Source organism: Epargyreus clarus, unplaced genomic scaffold, assembly GCF_041222505.1.
Source record: "Epargyreus clarus isolate Ecla_fem2 unplaced genomic scaffold, WU_Ecla_fem_2.2 ptg000036l, whole genome shotgun sequence".
NCBI lineage: Eukaryota > Metazoa > Arthropoda > Insecta > Lepidoptera > Hesperiidae > Epargyreus > Epargyreus clarus.
The window spans coordinates 1,274,725-1,298,319 of NW_027332241.1; the positions used below are offsets into that span (position 1 = coordinate 1,274,725).

A 23,595-nucleotide genomic window follows, 5' to 3' on the forward strand; every position below is an offset into this window, starting at 1 on the left:
AGTTACCGCGGCAATACGAAATGAATGACTGAGATCTGTGCGGGCGCGAGAAATAGACATCATTGTACACATCATTTTACAACAACTGGTACTAAGAGACCAACCCAGAAATTGCGAAAAAGAAATCAGATGTTTCGTTAATTTTGTTGAATAATGTAACATAATAAACAGCTATTTTTTTTACAAATTTCTGGGTTAGTCAGTGTTAAGGAGCAGGAGTGGTAAGGAGGGTGTTAAGGTGTTTTTTAACTCGTGTGCTATTTTTAATATTACGTATATATATTATACGGGAATATAATAGGAACGGCAATATATAAAAAAAAAACAAAAACACTTTCCAAATTAAAATCATATATTATATATTTTTTTATTTATTATAAATGACTAAATATGATTGTTCTGTGTAGTTTCTGTCTCTTACCACGTAAATCTCGGAAAATATTTTCTTTGTGGCTCTTTAAGTGAGCACGTATACGCATTAAAAAAAACGAATGAGCTAATTGTTTAACTATCTTAGTTTCATGCAAATCATTACATTGAATGGAGTCCGTGATCGGATGGTTAAACATTTCCTGCAACAGAGGAGTAAAATATTGTGATACGACATTGATTAATTTGTTTTCTATGTTATTTTCTCCAAGTTGGCCCATCAATTTAGCTCGTTGATTGATGTATTTTTTCAGGCAATTTTACTTGTTCTTTTAAATATTCGAGTACTTCAGATAAGAAACCAACATTACAGTTGAATCGAGACAAAGATCTTCGTATCGTTTCTACATGAGGCAAAGATGTATGTTTTCTTAAAAATTCGTAAGCGAAGGCTTTCACTTCTTCACTATAACGAATACCATGTGGATTTCTCTGTGGCTTTTTGAACTCCTTACAGATATCAGCAAATCGCCCTTGGATAATATTTTCAATTTCTGACTGACGCGTATACTTTTTAATAGTTGCTATTAAGGAAGACATATCCTGAATTTTTTGAGTTTGACGCGTCACTTTCTGCTTCAGAATTTTAGTTTTTCTCTGAAGTATTTTTTCTTTATTAGATTTTATTTTCGCTTGTACGCCCCTACAAATCATCGCAGGAACGTGGTCTTCACTGCTGCTGACCTAAGAAAACAAGAAAACTTTGTGAAATCAGCACTATATGTTTATAATCCAGTTGATTGTTTTATTTAAATATTTAATAAATAATAGTTGTGCCGCGCGGTTATAGGGCTATAGTAGCGGTGCAATGCGGTATTGCTCCACTCCTAAAAGTCACAGCATGTTCTATCTCCCTAAAGAATTCAGTTGGCAAAAAAACTTCTCCGACAAATAATGTCGGATTAGAAAATTATTATAAATTTTCAAATAAAATAAAAAATATTTGCTCTTCAACTTTGTAATACTCGTATATTTATTTAAAAGAGCAACCCTTCATGAGTAAGGAGGACTGACGCGCCAAACACATAGGGGCCTATCCATTAGCAAAAACAAATGATACAGTAAACATGAAGAAACGACTTCATGAGTAGGCAGAATTAACCGTCAAAAAAGGAGCTTCATGCTTATTGTTATAGTGACGGTTACCACATCGCAGTCGGCATTAACGAGTTTAGGTATATGTAGTATTTAAAACGATTCATAATAATATATTATGTAATACATATAAATGGTATGTATTTAATATTAAGTAAAGGAAAGAGAACTTACAGTTAACTTGTTAAGATTGCTTATATTTCCAAGAACTTCCCGACACTGTATTTTACTGAAATGGTCTTCAACATTGCAGCCAGCACTTTTAACTCCCATTTCCTTATGTGGAGAATTACTTTTATAAATAGTAGAACTAGTGCTTGGTACAGCCAAAGCAGCTGTTGGCACCATAGACTCTTCATGTAATGTACTTGATGTCTGAAAATTATAATATGATTATGTATTTTACAAAATGTTGCCTTTTGTCATAATTATATTTGAACTACCATTATTTATAAATACTTATGTATATGTAATATAGGTAATTAAATTAAGTGACATTTTTACCTTGACTGGTGATATTATTTGTTGATTTAATAATATAGTAGGAACTGCTGTTGATTTTAATCGTCTTGTTTTTAAATCATAATCTGTTTCTTGAAAATGCAAATTGCAAATCCTTGCGCTTTTATAGAACTTCATTTTCAATGGTACAATGGATAGCCACAATTTTCTTCGAGTATCATTTTGAGGAAATCTAAAAAATAACATATTTATGGTTTTAATGTTAACTTATTAACATATCAGAATAGTTATAAATAAAAATTTAATAAAAAGTAATATAAATAGTTATAATAATATATCAATCCAGTCTAAACGGATGCAGCTGAATTGCATGGAGCGAATGCCTATCTGATCTCCACAACCCAGTAACTGGATAATATGATGCCCCTTGATAAGACTGGTTGTTAGACTTTTGGGCTTCTAACGACCCATAATGACTGGCAAAGATCCACGATTTACAGCCGGGAGCCCGAGACCAACGGCTTAACGTGCTTGCCGAGGCCCGGAGGATTCTCGGTATGTAAAGATGGTCATGGTCACCCATCCACGGACGAACATCGGCAAGCGTAGCTTAACCTGATGGATCGACCCGTGTGGCTGGTATTACTTAGCCACGAGCTCCTTATTATATAATAAATTCAATATTATCTAAAAAAATAGTCTGCCTTAAGAATGGAGAAGAGTGTATGCAATAACTAAGTAACCTAGATAATTAGTTAAAACTGTTAAGGTCCTACGGTCTACGGAAAGTCCCAGATATATCCTCATTATGGTCACACTACTGCAATACTTCGTCATGTAAACAAAATAAATTAACTTCCAAAAAATCAATGAAATTCAATGTAAATGTATTTGATCTTGACATAGTTATCTTTTACAATTATTTTGAAAACACTGGTTAATCGATTTAGGAGGAAATTATGTGAAAATACAAAGAAATATGTTTACAATGATTCGATGTCAGAAATCAGGGTTTAAACACTTACGCGTGAAATTTTATATCACCATTTGGACACCACGTACTATCGTAACCACTCACAACACAACTTTGCACCATTTTTATTAACTATAACAATGTTTAACGCGAAAAATCTCAAACCAAGCTATGAACCGAAAAGTAAACAACCGCCATATTGCACTATTTATTTTGGCACATAGGGCCAATGTTGCCACATTACCGAATCCTTAAGAAATGGGATTATAATTGGGTACTTGACAGTTATAGCAATAAAATATGAAATATGCTGGATATGATAGCTTATAAGTAAACATAAATTATGCAATATTTCGTTTATTTTTTAATACGTTCCAAGTATTTTAATTTTTAAAAAGATATTTTCGATTTTTTATCTGTGGATTTTAAATCCCAAAACGGCGACAGTGCTGCCTCAAATGTCATGTGACGTCACTACATCGAAACCAAACAAGACAAATAATAATTAATTCGTTTGCTGTTAGATTTGGTTGAATTTATGTTGTGAACCGAAATGAAGCCTACTATATTAAAGCTGATAGCGTGAACCTGCTTAAAGAAGATCCATATATGCAGTGCAATAAATCAAAATGGATACAAAAACTTCCGTGAGATTACCTATGGAAATATCAAATAAACAACGTAAGTAAAACATTCTTTACATTTACATTTAATCATATCGGACAATTAAAACATTTCTTAACTGACTTCAGACAGAAGAAAGGTTGTCTTCAAGTAATTATTAAGATTTTTTTAAATATACTTATATTCTTATGTGAACTGTTTTAAGGTTATTAATTGGTTATATTTATATTTACAGATCTTCCCGACAATCGTATAGTGACGACGTTATAGAGTATGTGCAGTTTAAGAGGAAGGCAAGTTTGTGTTTCATGAAAAGTAAAAGTTGTCCTGAACACAAGGTACATCAATGAAAATGAAAATGTGATGACTGTCCTGCCTAGAAGAAGTAAGGAGCCAAAAGTTTCGAAAGTGGGCACCAGTCTGAAATACATAAAGTAAAGTACACGGGAAATAGTACTTCTTTACTTGCGTAACCTAACCAACAAGATGAAGGAAGAAAAGTGACTATACAGTTCCTATTATTGCATTGCAATTTAATTCTGAAAATGACAGTGATAAAAATATATATCCATTTGTTACGGAAAATAATTTTAGTAATGAAGAAAAGCAGACACGCAAGCAGCACAAATATTTAGCTTAGGTGATCTGTAGTAATTATTGTAACTGTAACATATGATAAATATATACAAAAGTTCTACTGTGCGTACTCACTAATAGAACCATATAAACCAAATAAACAAAGAAATCGGTTAATAAAATACTAATATTAGCAAATCATGTATTTTTAATTATACAGTCCTGTAACTTAATCAGTGCACATGCACCATCAATAATAACACAGTCATGAAATATTTTCATTGTGTCCTATTAATTACAGAATGGGCCCTTAAAATAGAATTCTCATAGACGACTTATAATTCTATTCTTATCATAGACATCTATATAAAATATTAAATATATGAATACTTCCACTTGCTGTTTTGTTTTGATTACGTCCCGTTCCAAAGATTTGGAATTGACGAATCACTCGAGAGTTACTAAATTTATTCCTTTTTTTCAATAATACTTCTCTGACATAGATAGTATAAAATGTCATTGCTTGCAAACAGAGGATTGAAACATATAAGAATCTGCAAGTTCTTTAACGTTTATGAGATTTGGGTTTAGGAACTTGTATAAGCAAATTTGTTACGATCGTACTTGTACACATCGTCACTGCACACGTCTTATAACTTGTCATTTATTTAAATTTTAGTTATAATAGCTAAATAACTCTCAATTTTCTTCTAAGCGTTGTTTGTTTACAGTGTAATGACGTTCCGCCACAAAATGACACTTGACCGCCTGATTTAACGCGACGTTCCGTTCACCGTAAAGAAACTTTGTTTTTTATTAATAAATAGACCTTTTTTAGAAAAAGTGATCAATGAAAGGCATATATAATACGTATACTAATTCATTACAACACTTTCCCAAAAAGTGTCAAGTAGCCAATTCGTTGAATTGCCAACCCAGATATGCATACGTGACCTACGATTTTGGGATTTTCAATTGAACTAATCATAGTTCAAGTATTTATTTAAAGGTAAATTATTTGACAGTGTTTAACTTCTGGTTAGGCTAGTGTGGTGACTAATTCTAAGAATTTTCTAGGAGATTTAAAGAAGAAGATAGCAATACTATAGTCCACACTAGAAAGAGAGGTCGGCCCACAGAAAGCGGGATGGAGATACGTAGGTATTTGCCTCAAGATTTTGTTCTAAGTCTGGCCTCCATATTTACCTATAACTTCATGATCTTGAGACGTCCTCCATATTGGATTCATAATGACTATGTCAATTGCAATTGTATGCATAATTTTAAATCGTTTGCAGTTAACTGATTTAAAATTCAGTACCCTCGCATACATACAAACAAACAAATCAAGTTAAACAAAAGTTTGTAATAAAATAAAACACTATTATAGTTGATAGCTTCATTTATTGCTAATATCGATAAGATATTCCTCACAACGTTCTCATATTACATATTTATAACAATATTGCTTAAGACTTGACGACTTTCTACCAAATCTACACTCTACGACATATGGCTGCACTTATCCCACTGCTGGGCACGGGTCTTCCCACAATTTGGCATACTGTGGAGTATCACGCAGTTATAAAGAAGATTTTTTAAAGATTACTAGCAAATTAAAATGCAGTCCACCTGACGGTAAGTCGCTGTCGCATATTGTCATCTGTAATCAATCTGAAATAAGATTAGATTCCTAAGACTCCGAAGACTAAGCTGGAACGCCTCGGAAAAGTATGTCTCCCTTACCACACGGCACACCCTTCAAATCAGAACACAGCAGCGCTTAATTTTAACAGATGGGCCGCAAGCTCCGTCTCTAATTATAAAAATATAGATACAATTAAATGAAATTTAAGCTAAATTCTTATACATAGCATATTTTCAAATATTTTATTTCTTAACTTGACTTTTAAATAATTATATTACATACATATAAACAGTTTTTTTGTATCAAAATCTATTCGCAATCTTAAAAACTTCAATAGCGTGTTTCAGAAGACGTGTGGCGCCATCTTGTATCGTATAATAGAAAGTCGCCATATAACATCACTATAAGGAATAATTTGAACGTATTTACACAAATATATTCGTGTTTATTTGTGTGCGTGACAGTATTAATAAATACAGTTAAATTATATAAGCTCTATGAAAATATCTATACAAAAAAATATTTTGTCCATCTGTTCATTCTAAATTGTCATTTAAATATTATAATACGGCATTCGACTTGAGAGGAAAATGTGTATAACTTAAATGTATGAAGATGGATCCAAAATTGCATTTTTATTTGCATCTCACTCACTTTCTGTAAAGTGTCAGGGAGAAATATGTACAAAAAACTTGGAAAACAATATTTACGCAAGCTATATAGCAAATAAAGCGGACTAGCAGTTTCGCATGGACTATATCACATAACCTTTCTAGATACATACACACGAAAGACACGCACACAAGCAAACGAAATAACAGACTAATAATTATAATACTTACAATATTTAGTTAATTGCTAAACCCGTTTCTACAAGAATACACACGTAATTTACATCTTTAAATAAAAAAAACAATACATAAACAATCTCGAACAAAAATTTCGAAAAAATATTTTTTGAATTGCGTAGTATAAAATTAGGTACATACAAATCATGCCGATCGCAATCAATGATATATTAAAAGTATTGCACAAGAAGCAATTGCGCAAGAATTTTGAGGCTTAGAAGACTAATATAATAACGTTTAACGTGTACAGTGACATACGTGTGAATTACTACGCCGCGCGAGAGCGACTGAAGTCGACAAACACCAATTGGTTGCTTTTGTATGTTTCAAGTTTGGCCCGCTAGTAACGTATCTTTAGGCAGCCCCTAGCACCTACTATAACATTGTACAAATCCAGGCGAGCAATTACATTGCACAATAATACGAACTGCACAATATTTTTGTGTTCAGTCGGAGAATAGTATTGATTGGAAATGGTAAAAATATTGCGCAATACTGACCCTACACGATGCTATAAAAAATATGGTGCAATAAAAATGAAACTAGCTCAAATTTTCAGCCAATCATTGCGCAATTTCCAATATGAACCCTAAACGGTGAATAATATTGCACCATTCGCACAATATAATTGACCGTTTACGCGGCCCCTTAGTTATTATATCAATGACTGCAATACAAAGAATCTCTGCTGAGTCTGTGAGTGAGTGAGTACGTTGTACGATATTAAACGCTCGGAACACGCCGTCGTGTGTTAAGTGCTGCTAATATAATAGTACATCACAAAAAATCGATTTTAGATTTTCTAGGATGAAATATCGATTCACCTAATCGATCAATTACTTGAGATTGATTACAATAATCGACTTTATGGTCCAAAAATTGATTCTTCCATTAATCGATCTCAGATCATCGTCCCTAGTGTAAGATATGCTTCAATGCTTTGTTCCAAAAACACTATATCATATTCTTAGAGACCCGTGCCCAGCAGTGGGTCAGTAACGCATTCAAATACACGCTATTTTTTTATTAAATCATTATTTTCAAAACAAAAAAACACGCTATATCAGTTATTGAAACTAAAAAGCAATAATTGTTGCAATCTAGTAACTTTGCGATGAACTTTCTCTAAGGCGCTCGAACAATCTTGCCTCGAAAATCGTTAATCCTGAGGGTGTTGATAAGGACAATGGTACAAAATTGTTAAAATCGTGTATTGTTTGTTGTATTTGATAAATAATTCTTCAAAATGTTGAACTAAACTGAACGTTCAAAGTAGATAGAAATCGGGTCCAAAGATTCCGTTACTCTGTTACATAGTTACATACATACAACCCAAGCTAATAAAAGCGTGTTAAAAACGTCAAGTACATTAGAATTTACAATTTTTACTAACATTATTTTTTTATATAATAATAATTTACATTACAAGTTAAATGCAATATTTAATTTACATTATGTAAACACTTTTATTATTAAAAGTCAAATTTTTACAAATGCATATACTTCTATGGCTACTATGACAACAAAATCAAATCAAATCAAATATAATTTATTGTGGAACATGGGTATTGGGTACATGGTACAAACATTTTTTTGAGTACAACATATTCCCAACATTATAACAAATCAAGAAATAATATAAATAGAAATTTAGTACGGAACCATCAGTGTGCGAGTTCGATTCGAACTTGGCCAATTTCCCCATAGTTTCTTGAGTGCGAAACCCGATGTCCAAATTACTAAGTAAATATTTCACATACAAACATTATCAATTTTAGAGGATATACTTCCTTTGGCGCGATGAAACAAATACTATTTGTGCGTGGGAACAGGTGTGACGGTGGTGCCACCAGTGTTGGGCAATATGAGTTCAAACTACTGATTACATATAGTAATCAGTAATTATAACTACATATTACGAAAAGTAATCGAAAAAAGTAGTTAAACATTTTGATTTTTAACTACTAACTGTAGTTGCAATCACGATTACATGATTACTTTTCACAACTACATATTTAAAATGAGTTTGGGCCTTATAAAATCGCATATACGAGCGCGAGTCGTTTATGTACCCACTTGTCGTTTGCTAGGCAGTTAGTTTAGAGCCTGTTAGAGCTATAGAGCTGCGCTAAGCGGGAATCGAACCCACACCTTCGGGTTTTAACACTGATGGCTGTACTCTTATTCCACGTTTTGATTTTATTGCAAGATATAAGTCCATAGAATTCAAATAATCAATAGTTATAACTACTACAAGGCAGCAATCGAATGAATAACTACATCATGTAGTTTGATTACTGTAGTTAAATTATGTTACGATTAAAGCAGCAGCAGTGATAGCCTAGTGGTTAAGAAACGCGGCCTCTCGATCGAGGGGTCCGAGGTTCAAATCCCAGGCACGCACCTCTGATTTTCAAATTTATGTGCGTATTAGAAATTAATTATGACTTGCTTAAACGGTGAAGTTGCTTGCTAAAACATCGTGAGTAAACCTGCATACCTGAGAGATTTATAAAAAATCTTAAAAGGTATGTGAAGTCTACCAATACGCACTTGTCCAGCGCGGTGGACTATGGCCTAATCCTTCTCATTCTGAGAGGAGACCCGTGCCCAGCAGTGGTACAGTAATGGGTTGATGATGATGATGATGATGATGAACTACAATGTAATCATAACTACATGTAGTTAACTACTTTTAATCGTAGTTAGTAACTAGATTAGAAATTGTAGTTAAATACGCCCTACACTGGGTGCAGCCGAAATCAAACCACAAAGGGTTCTCTAAAACCATTTTACAATCATTGTAACTTCAATATCATTCAGTTCGATTCAAACACAGATTAGTAAAAATTACTCACTCCTAACAAGAAAATGTAACCAGTTGAAATTGTCACTGTCATCTATTTTCGTGTTTAAAAGTATAAAAAAATGTAGTTTTTAGATCATTTACGAATGAAACGATATTTCTCCGCACTTTGTCTTCGATTTCGTGTTTTTGCACCACTTAACTGCGCTTGTCGGCATTGTTTCGCGTAAATTACACCATGACAGCCTTTTAATGGCTTCCTTCAATTACAAGGCGGTGAGATCTCTATACTTATCTATGGATTCAAGGTATAACATATTCATCATTGCCATTCTCAGCTTCCAACTCCTTTTTTAAATTCCGTTGAAGCACAGCACTCTCCCAGGCCTCCCTGGCAACACTTGCATCTGTCTCCGGGGAATCATAAACCTCCCCGGGATGCTTCCTACCGTAATGCCGGACAACATTTTGCCTGTGGGTAAATTTCTTCGGGCAAATCTTACATGAGAACGGCTTATCGTTTGTATGTATTCTCATGTGATAGACCAAACGACTTTCTTTTGGGAATTTCTTATGACATATATCACAGACTAGATGTTTTATTTTCGCGTGTCGTAATGTATGCCTCTCCATGTTGTGCTTATGTGCAAACATCTTCAAACATATTGGGCATTGGTAGGGTTTCTCGCCCGTATGTTTCCGCATATGGGGTTTTATGAGACCTGCATGTGTGAAGCGTTTCTTGCATATCTTGCAGGAATACGGCTTAATACCGTTATGTAGTTGTATATGACGTATTAAAGTCGATTTGTATTTGAAGTTCATATCACACATTTCACAAGTATAGGGCTTTTCTGTTGTATGTCGTCGAAGATGACTCCGCAACAAGAATTCTCTTTTAAACACTTTGTTACACACATTACAAACTATAGGTTGATCTGAGGGTCTCTTACATCGATTTTTCTCTTGATGTTTTACTAAGTTAGCCTTAACGGAAAACTGTTTTAAACAAATATCACATTTGAAGGGTTTGATCGCCAAATGGGTGACTTTGTGTTGGTCTAAGTTAGAGGAAGTCTTGAACTCCTTCCCACAGTCCTGACAAGTGTAGAGCTTAACGTTTGAGTGCGAAAGGACATGTTTCTCCAAATGTCCAGCTTTGACAAACGTTCTAGAACATATGTGGCATTTAAGTCGCGATTTACTGTGGAGAATCTGGTGTCGTTGGACATTAGACTTTGAGGCGAAGCGCTTATGGCAAATAGGACACATGTATTTGCCGTCGATCGTCGTGTTTAAGTTCAGCGAATCCTCTGAAACTGGAAATTTGTGATTATTAATAAGTGGTCTGAATGTGGTGATAGGCTAATGGTTGGAAATTCAGCCTCTAAAATACAGTAACGGTTATTCAGGGGGTTTTAGGGGTTAAAGATTTTTGACGGTATATTTGATCCCCCTTGTTTTGAAATAATTTTAAGGGGAAATTTTCAAATTGTTTGCATCACTTATCTTGATTCTTAGGTACAAATCTTAGTGTAGTCTGAATCCATCTCCATCTCCATCGAATTTTATTTATTAATTGGAGAAATTATTTACACCAAATTAACAAATTATTAATTCATATAGATTTCATTTATCTTTTCTATTTATATGCTTTAATGGTGCTCGTAAAATTGGTGAGGAGTGCCTGGGATTCGAACCTTGGACTTCAAGTACGAAAGGACGACACTTATGAGACATTTCAACATAGTCTTCAGGGATAGCAATGCATCTGTGGACTTCATTTAAGAATCCTATAATAAGGTTTGATTATAGATGATCATACGGCATTGACTTACTATCAGGTGGACTGCATGCTCATTTGCTACTCCTATATTATAAGAAAGACCGAAATTCCCACCACCAAACTCATAATTCATAATAGATACATACTTTATGTAAATATGAAAAAAAAAATGTATTTATACATACCATTATTATAATCCTCATGTGAAGAATTAGGTTGTTCTGGTGCATTTAAATATTTACACTCCACATACTGTAACAAAAATAAGTATAATATATTTTAATATGTGTCTCGAACAGAGGCAGTATTCGAGAAATAACTAAATATATATGATGTGCCTTAAACTGTGATTTATTAATAATTACTGCCTTATTATTATTATTTACAATACAAGAGTAGCAGACGAGCATGCAGTCCACCTGATGGTAAGTGGCTACTGCCGCCCATGGATATCTGTAATCAACCCCAGATAGGATTATATATTCCTACCTGAGGTCGGCCACAGATGCGCCGCTACCTCTGAGGACTAAGCTAGAACGCCTCGGAAAAGTCTGTCTCCCTTACCACACCCTTCAAACCAGAACACAGCAGCGCTTAACACTGCTGTTATTAGTCAGAAATAGGTGTGAAGGTGGTGCCGCCGGAGTCGAACAACTGAGGGTACATAATGTAAAATATATAAAAATTGAATTGCTGAAAACTCGAGAACGGCTGGACCGATTTGGCTAATTTTAGTTTAGAATAATTTGTGGAAGTCCCGGGAAGGTTTAAAAGGTGAGTAAATATGAAATATATTTCATAAATAAATTCTGAGGCAGTACAAAGTTTGCTGGGTCAACTTGTATTAAACAACACTATTATTTATAAACTACTGTACTTTATGCTGCGCACATAGATTAGTAAATATACTTCGCCGGCTTGAAATTGAATGAAGCCACAAACGGCTTATGAGAAAGTTCTTTTTTTGAATTCTTGACAAATAAAAACATTTTTAGAGTAAATTTACGAATAAATAACTAATACTGCGTAATTGACATAATAAATAAATAATTATTTCAAATATTTTAGGGCACAGAGACGTGGCCAAACTTTTTTACGCAACTATTTCAATTCTCAAAACTGGGTACATTTTCTTGTTAGGAGTGAGTAATCTTTACTAATCTATGGCTGGGCATATTATTTTTTATTAAATTTTTCTCTATAAGTAAATTCAATTTTTAAGAGGAATAAAGTCTTTAAATCATAAGATATACTAACATTAAGTGTGGGTACAGTAACTTCAATCTCCTCTTTCTTGATAGCAACCTCAAATGGCCTGCCGTTGTTGGTGTAATCTATTGGTTCTGTCCGTGTTGCCGCTTGCACACTCTCCCGATTTGATGGCAGATTGCAATCCTCATCGTCTGACTTTGGCTCTTGTTTTATACTGAAATTGAAAATATGTTTGTGTATGAGTAATAGTTAAAAAAAACAGGCTTTTATTGCTAATTGAACTAAAGACTAGAAAATAATTTAGGTTATTAAAATAATAATTCAAGTCAGAGTAAAAAGTGATGCTACCTAGGCTACAAAAATAATCTTCAGGACCTAGAGAGCGCAACTATGAGATATTGCAACACATAAAATGTATGCAAGTGCCGTCACTACCTTTTAAGAGGATTACAAGTATCTTTCACACTCTAACTTTATAAAAAAAAATCGAAATAAAAACATTCATAGCAAAATATGTTACAATCCACATAAAACTGCTAGTCCGCTCTGAATATAGAAATGAATCGCGTCGCCATAGCAAATTGTATGACTACACCTGCTCGCAACAACTTCAGAGCGGACTAGCAGTTTGGCGTGAACAACACTGGTCTACGGTTCAATTTTGGAAATTTGGAAATAGATAAGTATATCAGAACAGAAAAAAAGTATTATAAATAAAATTTCTGGTTTTGAGCATTCTTCTTAAAAAAAAATTCTTGTGTCTCGATTTTTTTTATATCTATTGACGAAATTAAGTATTATGATAAAAAAAAATCAAATTTTTTAATCTCATAATGATAAGGTTGTATTTTACTACTAGTTTTTTTCATTAATACGATTTTGTTTACATTTACAACAATAACATAAAAAATGTTTTTAAAAATAAGATGAGAATTAATAAATAAACAAACCTGTTATCATAGTCGACTTCCATTTTGATATTAACGAATTCCGGTTCTATTTCTGGCGAATTTTCACCATTTTCATCGGCAGCCGTATTTTTTTTCGACAAATCCAATACTTGCTTATCATATACATCGTTTGTATTTTCGTTATTTTCTTCACCACAACTAAACTCTGGCTCTATTTTGATAGTAGCATAGCTTAACGACATTTTTAACGATAATTTCCACCATTTATTTACATTAAATAACTACTAATAACTATTATAATTTTTATTTTTCACCAAAGTACCGCTATACTTGGAAATTGATCAAAATTTTCTCTCGATGTCGATATCGAAATGTCAACATTTCATAGACTTTGACATTTGATAGAGAATGCCAATGTTGCTTGTATTGAAAAATATAAAAAAAATGGGGTGACAAAATTAACGGTCGTACAACTCAAAGATTATAGTAACCTATGACCTATGTGCAACCAAGGTCATCTTGGTTCGATCTTTTATAACTATGTATATCGGTATGTATATTTATTCAGGTTCTATACTTAAATAAATTGGAAAAGGATGGTAAAGATGGTAGAATACACTTATTTAGTTATCAGTTTAAAAAATTATCAATTTTAGGCAATTTATTGAAGCCCATTGGGTACTTGACAGTTATAACAATAAAATATGAAATATGTTGGATATGATAGCTTATAAGTAAACATAAATTATGCAGTATTTCGTTTATTTTTTAATATGTTCTAAGTATTTTAATTTTTAAAAAGAAATTTTCGATTTTTTATCTGTGGATTTTAAATCCCAAAACGGCGACAGTGCTGCCTCAAATGTCATGTGACGTCACTACATCGAAACCTGTCGATCACATCGAAACCTGAAGTATGTGTAACGTCGAAGTTTATTTCTATATTTTCAATGTGTTGACGTCACGCTACGAAATGACACTTGACCGCCTGTTTTGGCGTAACGTTCCGTTTACCGTAATAAAAATATGTTTTTTATTAATAAATAGCCCTTTTTCGAAAAAATGATCAATGAAAGGCATATATAATACGTATATGAATTCATTAAAACAGTTTCCCAAAAAGTGTCAAGTAGCCAATTGTAAGCAAATATTGTAATAAATGATTTTTTACACTTAATTTTATTCATTTTTTTATTTTTCGCATCCATTCTATAATATTTTCATTCATAAACATACGAAACACTCGAAGGCGAATGAAAAGTTTAAGATTAATTCAATATTAACCATTATATTTTTATGATCCGTAAAATTAAAAAGTCAGTAACTTAAATTTCTAGATGAAAATGAAATGGCAAAATTAAAAAGATTTCATATTTGTTTGATTTTAGGTAAGAAATGTGCTTTGTAGAGAAAATAGTAATTTGTAGAGTAATAAATGTATTATAAAAAATCTGTTTCAAGAAAGCCCGCATGGCTACAATTGTATTAACTTGAATCTATCCGTATTTAATATAAAGCAATCTTTGTATATTCCAGTATTCCACTTCTTTCCTCAAAACATACAATCAAATCTAAATATTAATGGTTCTACCAACGCCATTCAAACATCATTTTTGACTACTCTCCCTCGACTTGAATCAGGAATACTACACGGCCAATATCCTAATGTATTTAGACAAGGAAGACCACCGATAGACAGGTATTTTGATTTTTGACTTTCAGAATTTTTAGTTATACTTCTTTGGGTGCGTTGTGAGATTTGTAAGAGAAATGGTTACATTGCAGCATTACGATAATATACAGGGTGAATTTTTCAAAAAGGCCTTCAGGGCCAAATCCGAAACTATAAGGATTTGCGAAAAATGGTGAAAGGAGTTACGAGGCCGATTTTGATAAAAACTAAAACTGCATCATTCGTTTTGTGTTAATATATTTTTTCCCTAGCCGGGAATCGAAAGAGTTCATTTTGAAAAAAAAATACATCCTATATATTATTTCACTATCTGATAATGTAGCTTATAAGGATCAAATTCTAGGAAGTAATGTTATGTGACAAATTAAAGGAAAAGGTTTTTTTTTAAGAAAATACATATTAGTTATATTCATTTGGCAGTTAAGTACCCGCCATTCAATTATTTAAATATTTCTCGTATTAACATTTTTTGTGGCTTATTATTTCAAATAATCAAAAGCGGACTTTTTGTTCTCCCAAAGAGTATAGTAACCTATTGTTCTCCAATAGGGCGACTTCCGCCCCGGGACCCCGATCGTGGGGGGCCTTCAAACACAGTTGGTAAAAAAATAGTCGTCAGAACCAAACAATCTATGAAATGAGTATCAGTCAGCGAAAAAGATCATGTAATCACAGGCGAACTTCTTACACTGGGGACTCCTCTAAGAAAGGATTTTGACCAATTCTACCACCAAGGGGATAAAATAGGAGATGAAAATATTACTTCGTAACGCGAGCAAAGCCGCGGGCAAAAGCTCGTAGATTGATAACTTCCCTCAACAATTGGTCGAAGGTTGATAATGACTTATTTAGTAATTTTCACCCGCATTAAAAAGAAATCTAACAATATCATAAACAAAAAGAAGGCTTTTTCTAAAACATATGTAGCCTAAATACTCCTTATAACATCAGCTACCTGCTAATAAAAGTCCCGTCAAAATCTGTCCGGCCACTTCAGAGATAAACCAGAACAAACAGACAGACAGACAGACAGACAAAAATTTAAAAAAAAAACTGTTTTTTGGTGTATGTACCATATGTATATTCATATGTATGTAGTAAAAAGCGGTTATTTCAATATTAAAAACAGGCACTCCAATTTTATTTATATGTATAGATTCTCTCACCACTCCCTTCCAGACCCACAGGGCCTGCTACGCCAATGATGCCAATTGATATAGACGCCTTTCTAGAAGCACAAAGAAGTCGGGTGGAGAATTACTTGGAGCCCTATTGGAAAGACGGACACTGGGTGTTTTATAGGTACGTAAAAATATACTACACACATAGATAAGTAAAGATTACTCACTCCTACAATGCACTCCTAACAAGAAAATGTAACCTTTTGACAATTGACATTGTCACTGTCATCTATTTTTGTGTTTCAAAAATATTAAAAAATGTAGTTTTTAGATCATTTACGAATGAAACTATATTTCTCCGCACTTTTTCTTCGATTTCGTGTCTTAACTGTCGGCATTGTTCCGCGTAAATAACATCATGACAGCCATTAAATGGCTGACAGAACTGTCAGCCGTTTAGCCATTTAATGGCTTCCTTCAATTACAAGGCGGTGAGATATCTATACTTATCTATGACTATACAGTAATATATGTATATTTTTAAGGTGTTAGAACCCCTTGTGATTCGACTCCGGCGGCACCAGCACCACTCCTATTTCTGTTATATCAGCAGTGTTAAGCGCTGCTGTGTTCTGGTTTTATATATAATTTTTTATATACGATTAAGTAGGAAGGATATGATACTTTTTAAGGATATGATATGTTTTATATTTTTTCAGACATTTGTCTACAGAAAGACCGAAACTAAAGCTGACTACACTCTCAGCAAAGCCTACGACAACGATAAGTCGAGACTGCAATCAATTTTGTCCAAAAATCTACGAAAAGTACGTTTCTGTTGTTATAATATAAGAGTGGCAGACGAGCATGCAGCCTGATGACATCAGTAATGAATCCCAGGTTAGTTTTCCTACCTGAGGTCGGCGACTGATGCGCCGCTACCCTTGAGGACTAAGCTGTAATGCCAAGTATGTCTCCCTTTTCATAAGCATCTGGGCGGAGCTAGACGGGGCCACGCGCCAAGAGGACTCCGGTTGCGTTCCTTTGGAGATCCCGGAGTCCTCTACGCAGCGCAGAGGACGGTCACCGGGGGGGTTTTAGTGTGGTAAAAGTCCCACATAACCCGTCGTTACTCCCACGGCGTCGGGTACCTTTTGAAGGTTTCCCCTCGTCAACAAAAAAAAAAAAAAACAAAGAAGTATGTCTCCCGTACCTTTACCTTTTACCTTAGTATGTTTAGCACTGCTATGTTCTGGTTTGAAGGGTGTTGCGAGGCATTCCAGCTTAGACCTCAGGGGCAGCGGTGCATCTGTAGTCGACGCTAGGTAGGAAACTAGTCTTATGCGAGGTTAATTACAGATCTCCATGGGCGGCAATAGCCACTTTGAAGGTGGTAGAACCTTTTGTGGTTCGACTCCGGCGGCACCACCGCCACACCTATTTTTGCCTAATAACAGTAGTGTTAGGCGCTGCTGTGTTCTGTTTTGAAGGGTGTGGTAAGGGAGACATACTTTTCCGAGGCGTTCCAGCTTAGTCCTCAGGGGTAGTGCCGCATCTGTGGCCGACCTCAGGTAGAAATATCTAATCCTATCTGAGGTTGATTACAGATGTCCATGGGCGGCAGTAGCCACTTACCATCAGGTGGACTGCATGCTCGTATGCTACTCCTATATTATAAAAAAAGAACTCTCCGCTCCGGGCCTCCTACCTTAGATGAGTAAAATACATAGATTGATCACTCCTTACAATAATGTGTAACCAGTTTTGAGAATTGAAATTGATGCGTAAATAAAGTTTTGTGCTACGCCTGCGTTCTAAAATCTACCTAAAGTGTTTGAAATACTTATTTATTTATTATATAGTATTAGTTATTTATTTAAAAATATCTCTAAATATGTTTTTTATTTGTCAAGAATGCAAAAAATAATTGATGTAATCATCCTTTTGGCTCCATTCAATTTTAAGGCAGGGAAGTATCTTTCTATGTTACTTATCAATGTCTTACGCTATTTGTCCACCGCCACCGTCACCGAGCCGATACCGATAATTAATGACGGCGCCGAAGTAAAGTACATACACTTATTATAGCCGCTTGTCCGCACGTCCGTCACCCGAGCACCGTCATCCCGGCCGCTCATATTCCGAGTAGATCGGCGTGACCGCTAGATCGGCACCGAGATTTTGACGGGCCGATGTGCCGGCAATATAAAACACATTGGAACTTGTTTATACACTGCCGTCACACGCGTGACAGCAGGCACAAACTAAACCGCCGATATCGGTCGCGGTGGACAAACTGTCGCCGTCACGACATATTAAAATCGGCCCCAAAATAATCTCGTTCTCGGTATCGGTGACGATGCTGTGGACCAACGACCTTAGTCGACAGGCTTAGTCCACCAGTGTTACACCAATACTAATGTCATATAACAGATATGGAAAGGTGTGTGGCATGCGAATAGCTGAGAAAAATTGGATGATCGAATACAAGGAATTCGCCAACATATGTCTCTTGGAGTTGGAGAACTGTAGAATACCTAGTAAACGTAAGATATAATTTTCTATTTCTACTTTATAACAACTGTGTTATTATAAAATTTGAAGGTGGAAGAACCCTTTGTGGTTCGACTTCGGCGGCACCACTGCCACACCTATTTCTGTTATAACAGCAGTGTTAGGCGCTGCTGTGTTCCGTTTTGAAAGGTGTGGTAAGGGAGACATACTTTTCCGAGGCGTTCCAACTTAGTCCTCAGGGGTAGCGGCGCATCTGTGGCCGAGCTCAGGTAGGAATATGTAATCCTACCTGGGGTTGATTACAGATGCCCATGGGCGGCAGTAGCCACTTACCATCAGGTGGACTGCATGCTCGTCTGCTACTTCCATATTATAAAATAAATAAATAAAAGGTATGGTAAGACAAACGTAAGTGAGTTTCCAACTTAGTAACAGCGCATCTGTGATCTACCGTCCTATCTTTAATCAGAGGTTGATTATAGATGTCCATCGGCGATTTAATACATATATTGTACGCTACGTATTGAGAGACTATCTGTGTTATATTTAAGAATAAGTATATATTTATATAACATTTCTTTATTTTTAGCTTCCAGTAATTTTGGCTTATATTTGTTTTTAAACAATTCATCATCATCATCATGATCAATCCATTAATATCCCCTGCTGGGCACGGGTCTCCTCTCAGAATGAGAAGGATTAGGCCATAGTCCACCGCGCTGGACGAGTGCGTATTGGTAGACTTCACATACCTTTGAAAACTTTTTTAAGATCTCTCAGTTATGTAAGTTTCTTCACGATGTTTTCCTTCAAGTGATAATTATTTTGAAATACGCACGTAACTCTAAAGAATTAGTGGTGCGTGCCAGTGATTTTAACTTCGGATCCCTCGAACAAGCCCGAGTTTCTTAACTACTACGCTATCTCTATCAAAAAGTGACCACAACATTGTTGCACTTTTACGTATTTGTAACACTGTTAAGCTTGACATTTTTGAGCACTACCCCGAAGTTGTTCGTTGATTAACATTTGTTAATAAATTTAAGTTTTTTTTACAAATATCAATGTAATTTACCCATGAGTTCTCGCTCCCTGATTAATAAAATTGATAAATGTAATATTTTTTTTACATTAAAAACGTTATTATATAAATACCTTAATAATCTTATTTACTATTTTTGCAGGATTGAGTAAGTAACTTACATTATTATTTAGTTAGAATTTTAAATCACAAATTAGGTTCCCACACTTATAATTTTAAGGCACAAAGAAATGGTCGCACAACCACATAATAGAATCTTTGAAGTTTAATAGTCTGTGGTCAATGAAAATAAAGCTTTCTATTCAATACCCAGCTTAAACACAAGACAGCAACCAAAGGATATTTGAATATAGTGAAAATATCGATCTAACTGCTGATATTTAAAAGTAAATATTTTTATAAGCCCACAAATTATTTGTGATATTTTTAGTATATCAATAATAAAATCATTAAATCATTAAAATGCTATGACCCACTTATGAATTGGCTAAAGTGACGTCACTTGCTAGTAAACAGAAAATGTTATTCGAAGTTTTATTTCCAAAAACGTTATAAAAGCTAAATAACTTTCAATGTTTATCCTTTGAAGTTACCCTATTTCTTAGTTAAGTTTTTATAAATTAATATAATAAAACTTAAAAGGTGGTAGAACCTTTTGTGGTTCGACTCCAGCGGCACCACCGCCACACCTATTTCTGCCTAATAACAGCAGTGTTAAGCGCCACTGCGTTCTGGGGGCCTACCACCATCTTTTAAAAACATAGATCAGGAAAGTTTTATTTCCTCCTTAAAACAGTAAAATATTCCGTCATACACAGTTGAACAAAATTAGACCCTTATTAATTTTTGGCTTATCCATTGTATAAAACCAACTGAAATTGTCATATTTGCCTTAAAAAGTTAAATTTCCTGCAAAAACATAAAAGTATGATTAAAATAATATTGTTTTTAAGAGATGGTAGTAACTCCCTGGTTAGAAGTGTGGTAAGGGAGACATACTTATCCGAGGTGTTGCAGCTTAGTCCTCAGGAGTAGCGGCGCATCATTAACCGACCACAGGTAGGAATATCTAATCCTATCTGGGGTTGATTACAGATGTCAATGCGCGGCAGTAGCCACTTACCATCTGGCATGGTCTCTTGCTACTCCTATATTATAAAAAAATCATTTGGGGATATATAAAAGGGCTTTATTTGTTTTAGTCTGGACCATATTACATAGATTCGATTGTCCCGAGTTTAAAGGATTCAAAGACTTTATAGAGGATGAAGCCCTCGTTAAGAGTAAGAAGAAGATCCTAAAGCATTTATCATTAAAACTAGTTCCTTCTTAAATAATATTAAGTATAAATCATATTCATAACTTTGAAATTGTATGTATGAATACCATAAGGCGCGTTTGGGAAAAAATACGAGAGATTAGGGTACTGCCATAGATTAATAAAGATTACTCACTCCTAACAAGAAAATGTACCCAGTTTTGAGAATTGAAATAGTTGCGTAAAAAAGTTTTGCCACGTCTCCGTGCTAAAATGTCCCTAAAATATTTGAAATAATGATTTATTTATTATGTAAATTACGCAGTATTAGTTATTTATTCGTAAATTTTCTCTAAAAAATGGCTTTATTTGTCAAGAATTCAAAAAAAGAACTTACTAATAAGCCGTTTGTGGGTTCATTCAATTTCAAGGCGGCGAAGTATCTTTACTAATCTATGGGTACTGCACACAAAAGGCAAAAACGCAACCCTATTACCAAACCTCCGCTGTCTGTCCGTCTGTCACAGGGCTTTATCTCTAGAACCGTAGTAGATAGACACTGAAATATTTTACAGAGTGCGTGTAATTATAATGGTGGTCACTATAACAACAAATATTAAAATTAAAAAAATCTATATACTTATAGTCTGATTCATAATTAAGTGTCCAAAATGTAAACAAAGAAGTGCCACTGTCAAAATTAGCAAGAAACAAAAATTTTAACTAATTCAACAAAATACGAAAACTTTAACAACTATACACACTTTAATAAACGCGCTATGAAAACAAGAAAACATTTGAGTTCGATCACAATCACGAAAATGAATAATATCAGCTAAGAAACTTAAAAATGACGGCACAAGAAATGTTTTGGATTTCGATTGTGTTACCATTATCACATTTTAATTTTCTACCATAAACTTTGTTTTTTATTATCATTACTGTATGGGACGAAATTGAGGTGATATAAATATTAGAAAATGTGAATTAATCTTAATTTATTTAGATTATTATTTTATTATTGTTGTATAACTTAAATGTCGACAAAAATAAGAAAGTACCATTTGAAACGTATTTTCTTGATAGGTTAACACCTTTGTTTACATTTTGGACAACTAATTATGAATCAGACTATAGGTATAGTACGCGAGGTCTAAGCTGAGCTTTGCATTTGTGTGAGTGCACATGGATAGTGTAGGTGTGAAGTCAGATTAGGTCTTTTAATTGATTTAAGCCGGTTTATACTGCTTTTTGGCAATCGTGGATCTTTCTCACTTCTAATAGCAGAATTGATCAATTTTTAATTTTTTTTTGTGTTCGATTTTTTAGTAAAATGGCATCCAATATAAATAAATGTGAATGTGGCGAATTTAAAATATCAAAATATTTCTTTTGTTGAAATGTAATTTAAAATAACACAAATATTTTTTTAATTAACTAAAAATGAAACGTTAATACTTGGTACAATTCACGAAATTGAAACTTAAAAAAATTGAAAATAAGGAAAATATCCTTATTTTTTAATTTTTAGTCTGCCTTCTTTGTAGTAGTTAAATCTACTATTTTTCTGCACTGTACAATTTTCAAATCACAGACTTAATTCTAATTCTATCTAGACATTCGCGAAAAATTTCGCGATAAGCTCTTATTATAAAATTGTACAGTGTAACAAAATGGTGGATTTAAATACTACAAAGTTTATTTAATTAATTTCATTGCATAATGTAAAAAAATGTATACTATATATTTTTTAAACAAGATTACCTCTTCAACTACCTAACTAAAAATGACAAAATTGATTTTTGAAAGTTTTTTATGTTCACTCACACTAGCAAAGCTCACCTTAGACCTCGCGGACTATACGTACTTTGGTTAAAAAATGTAATATAAATAAAACGCTATTACAATAATGACACGAATTTTATTTCTATAATATCCCAAATTTTACACATTCATTTTTAAGTACTACAATTTGTCACACTTACAAATAATATTCAAGATTTTGTCAAAAATATGGTTGTGACAATATTTGACAAATGTGTCCATACGCTTGACAAACTTCGACAAGCTGTTACAAATACAAAAGTGTGGAAAGAGCGATTGACTTGGTTTGTGTTGCAAGCGCTTGTAGTCGGTTTTTTAGCAAATCAAAGGGATTTGCCGCAAATGCAACAGCCACAGATGCGCCGCTACCCCTGAGAATGAAGCTGGAACCTTAGAAAAGTATGCCTCTCTCACATACCCTTCAAACCAGAAAGTGCCAAGCGTATGGATGCAGCATACAAGAAATATTGTCACAAATACCATTGCCACATACTTGGCATTGCTCGTGAGTACATTTATGACATAAACATGGTAATTTTACTTTTACAAGACATAAGATATAATCCGTATAAATACTATAAATAATTTTTTGACTATGTAACGGGCATTCACGATATGCTGTTTTTAATTTCTTCATTACCGTGTGATATGGAACCTAGAAAAGAACGAACAAGACATAGGGTAGATAGATAATTCCACCACTAGTATAGTCCGCACCAAACTTCTAGTCCGCTTCGAAGTTGTTGCGCGCAGGCGTAGTCAGAGCCAATGCG

General features: G+C 34.0%; 2 protein-coding genes across 2 annotated transcripts; both read right to left on the bottom strand.

Moving 5' to 3' along the window:
- Nucleotides 1-334: 334 nt before the first annotated feature.
- LOC140756969 (uncharacterized) lies at nucleotides 335-3,172 on the bottom strand. The gene is made up of 4 exons (XM_073092516.1): nucleotides 3,012-3,172; nucleotides 2,029-2,218; nucleotides 1,699-1,899; nucleotides 335-1,113 (listed from the first exon to the last, which is right to left on the bottom strand). The coding sequence occupies exons 1-4, from the start codon at nucleotides 3,080-3,082 to the stop codon at nucleotides 655-657; spliced, it is 921 nt and encodes a 306-aa protein (XP_072948617.1). The 5' UTR covers nucleotides 3,083-3,172; the 3' UTR covers nucleotides 335-654.
- Nucleotides 3,173-9,182: 6,010 nt separating this feature from the next.
- On the bottom strand, nucleotides 9,183-12,573 carry LOC140756967 (uncharacterized). The gene is made up of 3 exons (XM_073092513.1): nucleotides 12,505-12,573; nucleotides 11,433-11,499; nucleotides 9,183-10,780 (listed from the first exon to the last, which is right to left on the bottom strand). The coding sequence occupies exon 3, from the start codon at nucleotides 10,731-10,733 to the stop codon at nucleotides 9,765-9,767; it is 969 nt and encodes a 322-aa protein (XP_072948614.1). The 5' UTR covers nucleotides 10,734-10,780; nucleotides 11,433-11,499; nucleotides 12,505-12,573; the 3' UTR covers nucleotides 9,183-9,764.
- Nucleotides 12,574-23,595: the final 11,022 nt, after the last annotated feature.

Coding starts and splice junctions, on each gene's coding strand:
- LOC140756969 (XM_073092516.1), bottom strand. CDS start 3,082: ATGGTGCAAAGTTGTGTTGTGAGTGGTTACGATAGTACGTGGTGTCCA. Junction 2,219..3,011: donor GGTGATATAAAATTTCACGC/GTAAGTGTTTAA, acceptor GTTATTTTTTAG/ATTTCCTCAAAATGATACTC. Junction 1,900..2,028: donor AAATAATATCACCAGTCAAG/GTAAAAATGTCA, acceptor TATAATTTTCAG/ACATCAAGTACATTACATGA.
- LOC140756967 (XM_073092513.1), bottom strand. CDS start 10,733: ATGTGTCCTATTTGCCATAAGCGCTTCGCCTCAAAGTCTAATGTCCAA.